General features: G+C 38.8%; 1 protein-coding gene across 1 annotated transcript; it reads left to right on the forward strand.

Annotated features, from left to right (window-relative positions):
* On the forward strand, positions 1 to 2,855 carry LOC135700090 (trithorax group protein osa-like). Its single transcript, XM_065220481.1, has 2 exons — positions 1 to 284; positions 446 to 2,855. Exons 1-2 carry the CDS (start codon positions 218 to 220, stop codon positions 2,830 to 2,832), a joined length of 2,454 nt encoding a protein of 817 aa, XP_065076553.1. The 5' UTR covers positions 1 to 217; the 3' UTR covers positions 2,833 to 2,855.
* Positions 2,856 to 11,862: the final 9,007 nt, after the last annotated feature.

Consider the following 11,862-nt stretch of genomic DNA (forward strand, 5'->3'; position numbering starts at 1 on the left):
CGAGAGAGAGAAGAACGAAGAAGTCCAATAAGAGTGTGTCTGTTTTTGTACGAAATCAACCACCTCATCACCTGGGCGAGATCTCAGCGATCAGTTTCCTTCGTAACATTCTTGAAGTGACTCGAGTTTTATCCGGCCTTTTTTTGAGACGCTCGAGCATGGTGGTTTAAAGTGATCTGTTTGCACAAGAGACAACGCAGTAGTTTGAGTCGCAAAGATGCTGCGGAACTGGAACGCATGTATGCGAAAGTGTGTCGTGTTGATTGTCGCAATCTTTTGTTTCGGTGAGTGTCTTAAGTGCTGTTGACCTATTGAAAGGTTATAAACCAACGAATAAGTCAAGTGCACACGAATGAAGAATTTCTATTTCTGTGAAACGTCGTCAGTCCTTCGCACTCAGAAGTGCGAAAACCGGTTATTCAATATTAATTTGTGATACTTTCAGTTGCTTCGAGCCGTGGAGAAAACATTCCGATAAGCGATGGTGATGTCAATGTCGGGAAATCTCCGTGCCGATATGCACGACACAGCTATGGAGGAGACATTGCTAGAGAGCAAAGACAAATGGGCCTTCCAGGACTTGGATTGTTTGGAATAAATTTATTTGAAAAAGTTGCCACCGATACGGCGAATGTTTTGGGCAGCGTGAATCAGCAAGTTGGAACAGCCTTCAACCAACTGTCCAGGCCTTACGCTACAGGACAACCAGGATTTAATTTTGGATTTGGTTTGAATAGTGGATATCCTGGATACGGTCAGAATCCTTACGGCTATGGTCAACCACCTCCACCACTTAATGGTTATCCGCCTCAGCCACAAGGACATCGTCCACCGTATGGTGGACTTCCTCCACATGGAGGCTACCGACCTGATAGTCATGAGCAAAATCATCATGGTCATGGGCATGGCCATAATCATGGTCAAGGTGGAGGATATGCCAGTGGTTATGAGCATAGCCATTACCATGGCAATGATCACGGTCACGGAGGTGGTCATGGTCAAGGTAATGGATATGCCGGTGGTAATGAGCATAGCCATTATCATGGCAATGATCACAATCACGGAAGTGGTCATGGTCATGGTAATAATGGGCAGTATGGTCAAGGGCACAATCAGGGACAGAATGTTTTCCTGCCACCCCAAGGCAATGGTCAAGAAATCAATCAAGGAGTAATTGCACCACCTTCGCCGCCAAGAATCCCAGAATCACCACCAACAACCACAGGTGGCCTCCACATTGTTCCCGTGTACCCAGAAATACCAGTGCAAGCTTCTTCTACCCCAGCAGCACCCCCACCACCACCCGTTCCAGCACCTCCACCACCAACTGTCCCTGTTGATCCACAACCTGCACTACCTGCTCCACCACCACCCCCTCCATCTCCAGCGGCATCAACACCAGCTCCAATTCCATCTACAACTACCGAAGATATTTATGACGTCACCTACGACATCGACATCCGAGGTGAATTCGACGAAACCAACCAAACCCGCAGAAGACGACAACTGTTCCCGAACCTGTTCAACTCTATCGGAAACATTGTGCAGACTGGTGTAAATCTGGCAAATCCAGCCACCTACCAACAAACCGGTCAACAGCCTTTGTTCCCCATATTCGGAGGATTTGGACAGCGACCAATTTTCGGTCAACCCAACTCCCAAACTCAACCAAGCTCCCAAACTCAACCAGGTCAAATCAATGGATTCCAACCACAGCCGCAGCAACAACCTGTAACTCAACCACCTCCTAATCCTGCACCTCCCACAACCGGCCCCAGCTTGCAGCAACATCGTCCCCAGCCTGCTCCTCAACCCGCTCCTCCCACGTTTGCCCCTTCCCCTCAAACTCCACCACCAGTACCCATTAACCCTAATCCCGAACCGGAAATCCCTGAACTCAACCTCCAAAACCTCGGAGGGTCCGAATTCAACTGGACTCCGGACAACATTGGCGCTCATCGGATCCGCCGCGATACGGACGCAATCTTCTTCCCGGATGACGAAATCTTCGAACGCCCACTCCCCATTCGACCACCATCGAATCAGGCATTCCAAACGTCCGTTAAGCAACCGTTCAGCGGATCCCAAGCTGGAGGTCAATCACAGTCGCAAAACGTCTTCGGGGGCTTCGAACAGAGCAGCGGATCCCAATCGCAATCACAAAGCGTCCAGAATGCACTGGGCACATTCAACCAGAACGCCGCGGGTAGCACCTCCGGTAACATCGCTACCGATGGATCGTCAGGTCAGCTTAGCGCTGCAAACACTATGCAACAGAGCTTCCAAACCGCAGATTCCTCAGGCAGTAAGAATTCCGCCCAAAGTCAATCGGCCAATTTCGACGACAAAGGAAACCTGGCGTTGACTTCGTCCAATGCCAATACAAATTCAATCCGCGAAAAAGATCGGTTTAAGGAGCAATCAAACGCTGGATCGTCCTCAGCTCTGCAGAATCAACACGGAACGTCCTCCAGCAATGCTCAGACCGATTCGGAGACATTCTTCGAGAACGGAATTCAAGGCAACAAGAACAGTGCATCCAGTCAGTCGCAGCAAACGAACAAGGATGGTTCGGTATCGGGAGCAAATGCGAACACATTCAGCAATACCTTCACCGGTCCGAATGGGCTGCAGGGAAGCTCTTCGTCGAGTCAGTCATCCAGTTTAAATCAGGGACCGGTCGGTGGAGGCGGTGCGTCATCGTCGGCAACGGCGAGTTCATCGTCCGGTTCTGGCACCGGAGGTGGTTCCTTTAGCATAAGCGGGTCATTCTCGGGGAATCCCCCGTTCCATGTATTTCCCAATTTGTTCAACCAGTTGCAGGGAAAGTAAACGAGCGTTAGATAGTAAGTTGCGTAGCGATGGATAGATAAGAAATAAATAAAAATGTGTAAAAGTCTGACGGTTGTTGGGTGTTTGATTTGATCCGTAAACAACAATATTATTGTCTACAATTTATAGCGCACACGTTGAAAAGCGATAGATTTGGCATACATTTTCACGATTTCAACCAGATGATCATCTTGAAAAAGATTTCACGTAAGAGCTGCAGATCACGGGGAGACCAGCTTCATTATTCACTTCATAGCACAGTAATGACCCGGTTTTGTCAGCCTCGAAATCTTTTGCAATGTTCTACAAAGCCCATGAGCTTTTTCATTAGGGTCATAACTGTATTCAAACACGGAAAGCGAAACGTTTGTATCCTTTTACGTTCGTTACCCAACAAACAATTTGAGCTGATTAAAAGTAGAATAAGCTATTTTTTAGCTGAAGAAGCAATTTTTTGCCTGAACAACCTCTTATTCAGCTTCCAATGTTTGTTGGGTACTTCCACCAAGCCCACTAACTACCCGATAATCGCCCTTTTTGCGATATAAGGTAAATATAGGGTTTGCGAACTTTATATCAGTCATATATCAGCCTTATATTGCAAAAAGGGCGATTAGCAGGCTTGTTGGTTACTTGGGTTATTCACAGCAAAAGCTGTTCTAGAGGAGCAGTAAGTTTGGAAAGGTGCTGTTCATTAACCATGTAGACAGTTTTAGAGGTACAATCGTTTCCCAATATGTAATTGCTCTCAATTTAACTCAAGTCCATCGTGCATCAGCTTGTTCATTACTTTGTTTGTGATTTCCAGTTATCTGTAATTTTCAGCAAAAATCAACAAATCGTCCAAAGACACATCCAGGAACTTCCTCCGACAAAGCCGATTTCAGGTTCTATGTTATTCAAGTTTACACAAGTGGGTCACAATATATGGATGAACTCCTTTGGTTCATATGGTCAAATGCCCAAAACCGCTTGTTTACGTGTTTTTTTCAAAAGAAGTTTAATGGGTTTTCCCCCCGAATCACTAGAAAAACTGCTGAACTATTATTCAGGAACTATGTATATCAATTAGTCTTTCAACGATACGAGAAAAAATCGCTGTTGACCATATTATCTCGTGACGCGTATTACTCCACCTTACTCTATTAACTAAAAGCTTCCTAGTAATTCAGTAGACGGGCGTTAGTGTTCATTAGAGTGATGCAAAATTTGAAATTTTCGCTTCACAATACTTAAACGATTCCAAATCGGATCCTGACTAACCTTTCAAAATTTGAACCCATTTGGTGAGAAACTGAGACAGCACAAACCATTTGAAGTTTGTATGGGAATTACTATTGTAAAACCAAGATTTTTGTTCATGTCAGCTTTCAACTGTGCTTGTAGTAAATTTTCCCAGCTACAACTTTGCTGTAGACCACTTTTTGTTTAAATGTAAGGAAAGTTATCAATGGTTCAATGCGCTGATGTCTTATGATCATGCTCAATCAACTGCTCAGCAGGCAACATTGGTGTTTCTGGGGCGTTGAATAGAACAAAAAAATCATGGCTACTATGTCACACTGCAAAATACAGTGTTGCCTACAGAGCAGCTGCTTGATTATGTCATAAGCTTACCAATCTTTTAAATAATTAATAACTTTTTCCTGTCCCGTTTGACATAGAAACGATCTTGAGCAATGTTGTAGCTGAGAAATGTTTCTATAAGAATGGCTATCGAACTGTTTTGCAGCTCAATATGGAAAAAGACTAGAAGGCAATGAACAAAAAGTTGAGATTTTCTATAGTAATTTACATGTTAACTTCAAATGGCTTGTGCGAAGTCTGTTTCTACCCAAAAGAGTTGTAACTTTGGGAGGCTTATCAGGACTCGATTTGAAACCATTTAAGCACTGTGGAGCGAAAAAGTCAAATTTTGCATCCGTCTAGTGTTCATCTCTGTGTTTTGAGTGATGGAATTGCAGTCTAGAAAGATACTGTGAAAGCTTCACATTCGTTGATATGTTTTCTTATGTTTGAATATGTTTTCTTCAGCTGAATAACCCACTATTCAGCTTTAAATGTTTGTAGGAGTATGCCAGTCTTTGCAACTAGGTTCAAAATTGTATACACTGAAAATTTATGCTGGAATTCGCTTTGTATTTCAATAAAAATCAATGAAAGGAAAAAAATTACCCTATGGTGGCTAAAGTTTGTATGGCAAACCAAAACCACCTGTTCCCCTCTGCACTTTCGATCTGTATTGAAATCCACAACACCTGAGCAAAATTTGAACGAATTTGGTTACGATGGTCCGAATCAAGGTAGCCACTTTTGAGCTCTTCGTCTGTACAGTGTACCTCCCACCCAATTGCAACAATGCACAGTGGTACAGAATGCAGATTTAGCTGGAATGATATGTTTTGAGCCTGAAATTGAAACTTTAGACTAAAAGTCTCTTCTACAAAGTTGTTCCTTATAGTTAGGCCCTCATTTTTATGACATTGAATTCTAGGGTGGTTCCTATTATCATTAAAATCAAAAATCTAACTTTTTTGTTTGAATAAATTAAGGTATACATTCTTGGGCAAAGTTATAGCTGAGCTAATTTCAAGCAACTGTAGTGAAAATAACTTTTTTGTATCTCTTAAATTGGCCGATTTAGAGCTATTTTCTTGAATTGAGTTAGGGTGACTCTTAAAAAAACAGTTTTTTTGCTCTGTTTTTCTTATTTCGAATTTTTCAGCAAAGGTGTCTTCAGATAACTTTTAGATCTTAAGAAGACGCAAATTTTTGCTACACAAAGCTTGCCAATTTCTTTCGCCGATCAAGAGTTATTGATTTTTTTATACTAAAATTATGCACTTTTCAAATGTTAATATCTCTGGTTGGGGCAAACAAAAAAAAAGTTTTTTTGCAGCATTTGAAAGGGCGTATGTTATTTTCAATAATATGAAAAAATTGGAGGTATGTTATTTTTTAAACTCGTATAACATCAATTTGAATTTATTCATATTTTTTACTATATTTGGCTATATCTTTTTTATTAGAAGAGATACAGGCAACAAATTCAGCTATAAAACATTCGTCTTAAAGAGTTTTAAAATGCTCTCCAAGATAACTTTCATGAGAATTTGCAAATAAAAAAGTTATTGCTAAAAACTATTTTTTCCAGGAACACCCTAAGTCAACTCCGAAAAATTACTCTAAAATGAGAACGTTAAGAGATAGAAAAAAATTTTCTTCGACAAAGTTGCTTGCAAGTAACTTAACTACAACTTTTTCAAACAACACATGTTTATATTTTGTAAAACAAAAAAGTTAGTTTTAAAAATTCCTTAATTTGAGGACCACCCTGACGTCTGCAAACACCAAAAGAAGGGAATTTTTAAGAACAAAAACTTCTTCGAAGACACTAAATGTCCAAATATTGAAACAAATGTACTAGCACATTTTATATAAATTTGTCATTAGAGTGGTCCTATGAAATCCATCTTTTGCCAATAATTTTTTTATTTGAAATTTATCATGAAAGTCATCTTCTAGAGACTTTTAAAACTCTTTAAGACGAATGTTTTATAGCTGAATTTGTTGCCTGTATCTCTTCTAATAAAAAAGATATAGTCAAATATAGTAAAAAATATGAATAAATTCAAATTGATTTTATACGAGTTTAAAAAATAACATACCTCCAATTTTTTCATATTATTGAGAATAACATACGTCCTTTCAAATGCTGCAAAAAAACTTTTTTTTTGTTTGCCCCAACCAGAGATATTAACATTTGAAAAGTGCATAATTTTAGTATAAAAAAATCAATAACTCTTGATCGGCGAAAGATATTGACAAGCTTTGTGCAGCAAAAATTTGCGCCTTCTTGCGATCTAAAAGTTATCTGAAGACATCTTTGCTGAGAAATTCGAAATAAGAAAAATAGAGCAAAAAAACTGTTTTTTTGAGAGCCACCCTAACTCAATTCAAGAAAATAGCTCTAAATTGGCCAATTTAAGAGATACAAAAAAGTTATTTTCACCACAGTTGCTTGAAATTAGCTCAGCTATAACTTTGCGGAAGAATGTATACCTTAATTTATTCAAACAAAAAAGTTAGATTTTTGATTTTAATGATAATAGGAACCACCCTAGAATTCAATGTCATAAAAATGAGGGCCTAACTATAAGGAACAACTTTGTAGAAGAGACTTTTAGTCTAAAGTTTCAATTTCAGGCTCAAAACATATCATTCCAGCTTTTTTTTTTTTTTTTTTTTTTTTAACTCTTTATTTGTTCCAAATTCAAAATAAATTACATTTCATTTTAACCTAGGTGCTCCAGTTACTGCAGTAACGTACCAGCCTTAATTGTTATGATATATATCTAAGTGTTTTTACATTGTTCATGTCTTGGCAATTCAGTATTTTAAACAGGTTTTTTAACCTGCATGTCAGTATAACAATTGATATCTTAAAACTAAAAACTAAAACTAAATCTTATCTAAGTATAAAGGGAATTAATCGTTGCAATTGAGGATTGCAACGATTTTTGCCTGAAATTATTATTTATTTTGTTGGACATTTGTGCTAAAGTCTCAACATTCGAAATTCTATGTACTTCGGTTGTGCTGTACCAGGGAGGCAACTTCAAAATCATTTTCAGAATTTTGTTCTGAATCTTTTGAAGTGTTTTTTTCCTGGTAGTGCAACAACTAGACCATATTGGCACAGCGTAAAGCATGGCCGGTCTAAAAACTTGTTTAAATATTAGAAGTTTATTCGTCAGGCAAAGTTTGGATTTCCTGTTTATAAGAGGATACAAACATTTTATATATTTGTTACATTTGGCTTGAATGCCCTCAATGTGATCTTTAAAAGTTAATTTTTGGTCAAGTATTAATCCAAGATATTTCACTTGGTTTGACCAGGAAATTGGAACTCCGTTCATAGTGACTATGTGACTACTACTAGGTTTCAAAAACGAAGCTCTAGGCTTATGTGGAAATATTATAAGTTGAGTTTTGGAAGCGTTGGGAGAAATCTTCCATTTTTGTAAATAAGAAGAGAAAATATCTAAACTTTTCTGCAGTCTGCTGCAAATAACACGAAGACTTCTTCCTTTAGCGGAAATGCCTGTGTCATCAGCGAACAAAGATTTGTGGCAACCCTGAGGCAAATCAGGGAGGTCCGAAGTGAAAATGTTATACAATATAGGCCCAAGAATGCTACCCTGAGGAACTCCTGCCCTAACAGGTAGTCGATTAGATTGGGAATTTTGATAATTTACTTGAAGAGTTCTGTCAGTTAAATAATTTTGAACTAATTTCATAATATAAAGTGGAAAATTAAACTTTTTCAATTTAGCAATCAAACCTTCATGCCAAACACTGTCGAATGCTTTTTCTATGTCTAGAAGAGCAACTCCAGTTGAGTGGCCTTCAGATTTGTTTGAACGAATTAAATTGTTAACTCTTAAGAGTTGATGAGTAGTTGAATGCCCATGGCGAAATCCAAACTGCTCATCTGCAAAAATTGAGTTCGTATTGATGTGAAGCATCATTCTATTCAAAATTATCTTTTCAAAAAGTTTACTTATTGAAGAAAGCAAACTTATTGGACGGTAGCTAGAAGCTTCAGCTGGATTTTTATCCGGCTTCAAAATTGGAACAACTTTTGCATTTTTCCATTTATCAGGAAAGTATGCCAAATGGAAACATCTGTTAAATAATTTTACCAAGAAAGACAAGGTACTCTCTGGGAGTTTTTTGATGAGGATATAGAAAATTCCATCATCACCTGGAGCTTTCATATTTTGAAAATTTTTAGTTATAGACCTTACTTCGTCCAAATCAGTCCCCCAGGAATCATCAAAAATATTTTCCCGAGAGAAAATATTCAGAAAATCCCGAGCAACCTGATTCTCAATAGGACTAGTAAGACCCAAACTGAAATTATGGGAACTCTCGAATTGCTTAGCAAGTTTCTGAGCTTTTTCCAAATTTGTGATCAAAATTTTACCACCTTCTTTAAGCGCTGGAATAGGCTTTTGAGGTTTTTTCAAAATTTTTGTGAGTTTCCAAAATGGTTTGGAACTCGGGTCTAATTTAGAAATATTATTTTCAAAAGTTTTGTTCCTCAGGGCAGAGAATCGCTTTTTAATTTGTTTTTGCAAATCCCGCCAGATAACTTTCATGGCAGGATCGCGTGTTCTTTGATATTGTCTCCTACGGACATTTTTAAGACGGATCAAGAGCTGAAGATCATCGTCTATTATAATTGAATCGAATTTAACCTCGCATTTTGGTACTGAGGCAGCTCTTGCTTCAACTATAGAAGTAGTCAGAGATTCAAGAGCATAATTAATTTCATCTTTGGTTTGCAAAGGAATGTTTGGATCGAAGTTATATTCCATAAATGTTCGATACTGCTCCCAATCAGCTCTATGGTAATTGAAAGTAGAGCTGTTGGGATTACAAATTATTTCTTGGGATATTTCAAAAGTTACTGGAAGGTGATCAGAACCGAAGTCAGCATGGGTAACCAATTGGCTACAAAGTTGACAAGAATCAGTTAAGACCAAATCAATAGTGGAGGGATTTCTTGCAGAAGAAAAGCATGTTGGGCTGTTTGGATATTGAATAGTGTAATAACCTGCAGAACAATCATCAAACAGAATATTACCATTGGAATTGCTTTGAGCATTATTCCATGAGCGGTGTTTTGCATTAAAATCACCAATAATGAAGAATTTAGACCTATGACGGGTAAGTTTCTGGAGGTCACCCTTGAGAAAATTCTTTTGCTGGCCTACGCATTGGAATGGCAAATAGGCAGCTATAAACGTAAGTTGTCCAAATTTTGTTTCAACAGAAACTCCCAAAGTTTCAAAAACTTTGGTTTCAAATGAAGAAAGAATTTTATGTTTGATTCGTCTATGAATAATGATGGCAACGCCACCACAGGGTCCATCAAGACGATCATTTCTATAAATCAAGTAATTTGCGTCCTTCTTAACCTTATGGTCAGGTTTAAGGAACGTTTCAGTTATAACGGCAATATGCACGTTATGAACTCTCAAAAAATTAAATAGCTCGTCTTCATTATCTTTAAGAGATCGAGCATTCCAATTTACAATATTTAATGCTTTAAAATCCATTACTGAATTTTAAAGTCATGACAATATTATTTGCAAATTTTACTCCAGTTTGAATAGCATCAAACATGGAGTTAGATTTAAGCATATCAGAAATCATGTCAATTAATGAATTCTGTAAAAATTCCATTTTGGGGGCAGTAATGCTTCCTAAGTCAAAATTGTCAAAATTTCCGTTAGAACGTTGGTTAGTATTTTGATTTCTACCCGCTGCAATAGCAGCATAGGTAGCTCCATTAACTCGCTGAACATTGTTAGCAGCGAGGGGAGTAGGTACAGATGAAACATTTGAAGCAGGGGAGATATTTGTACCTACGGGTACGAATGTAGAATTTGTTCCTCGCTGACCGTTGTTAACAGCAGAGGAATTTGTACCTGGTCGGAAACGTGGAGCGTTTCCTACCTGACGGTTAGAACGAGATTGTAGGATCGCTTTGCGAGTCTTACATTCCCAAAAATTGGATTTGTGGTTTTCACCACAATTTGAACATTTAAATTTCTTAGGATCTTCCTTCACAGGACAGTCGTCCTTTGCGTGAGAGGAATCACCACAATTCATGCATTTAGCTGGCATGTAGCAATTTTTAGTTCCGTGACCCCATCCCTGGCACTTACGGCACTGGGTGAGGTTTTGGAAATTTCCTCCAGTCTTCCTGAAGTGTTCCCACTTCACTCGGACATGGAGCATAAGGCTAGCTTTTTCTAAGGCCTTAAGGTTGTTTAGTTCACTAGACTTGAAGTGAACTAAATAAAAATCATTAGAAATCCCGTTGCGCGAATCGCCAGGGCGGGATTTCATTTTCATTTTGATTACTTGGAGTGGCACAACTCCAAGTAATTTTGCCAGTTCATCTTTGATCTGATCCAGGGATTCACCACTGGGCAGTCCTTTCATGACAACCTTGAACACACGTTCAGTTTTGGTGTCGTAAGTAAAAAATTTGTGCTTCTTCTCAGTAAGATACTTGAGAAGACATTTAAATCCGTCCAAGGTTTCAGCCAATACACGGCATTCACCCCGACGTCCAATTTGTAGTGAAAACTTAACTTTCACGAAATTCAAAAGTTCCATGCGAAGAGCATGGAAATCGGTAGTGGTTATCACAATAGGGGGAATCTTTTCCTTCTTGGCATTAAGCCGGGAAAGTTTACTAGAATTTTTCTTGGATGATGGATCATTCTCATCATCCGTGAGCAAATCAAATTGATTACTCAAATTAATTTCATCAGAAGGGGGGTCAAGAGTTTGCCCCTTTCTTTTGCGTTTAGGCGCCATGGCGGCAGTAAATTTTTATCCAAATCGACTTCCAAGCAGATTACTATAAGAATCTGAAGGATCGAAGAGGAATTTTCCAAATCGATATCCAAGAAGGATTACCTCGGGTAGGGTCCAAACAAGGATCGAAGAGGAATAAGAGTTGAACAAGGTAGAAAATTTTTACAGGTTGAGCACTGAAAAGTGCTGTTTAAATTTGTTGTAGCTTTAGGTAGTAGTAACACTTCCTTCAGCAAAAAGCAAATAGATCCGCACGGCAAGAGAGCACGATGCGGACTGATATCATTCCAGCTAAATCTGCATTCTGGACCACTGTGCAATGCATTATACGAACAGCACTGGGCATGCTTTCAAAGGCTTTTGGAACAAGCCGGTAATCGTGATATGGTTGTTGTTGTTGTTGTTGTTGTTGTTGTTGTTGTTGTTGTTGTTGTTGTTGTTGTTGTTGTTGTTGTTGGTGACAATAATCTGCCTTATTTTCATTGGGATTCCGATGATGAATTGCGATGCTTGCTACCCACAAATGCTTCATCTGAACAGGAGTTTACTGTGGTCTATATCAGATGCTCAGATGATCACTATGCCAATGTGAATGGAAGGATCCTGGATTTGGTTTTCACTATTAATACC

The sequence above is a fragment of the Ochlerotatus camptorhynchus genome, unplaced genomic scaffold, assembly GCF_037179485.1.
Source record: "Ochlerotatus camptorhynchus isolate MF236.1 unplaced genomic scaffold, CSIRO-AGI_Acam_v1.1 ptg000128l, whole genome shotgun sequence".
NCBI classification, from domain to species: Eukaryota; Metazoa; Arthropoda; class Insecta; order Diptera; family Culicidae; genus Ochlerotatus; species Ochlerotatus camptorhynchus.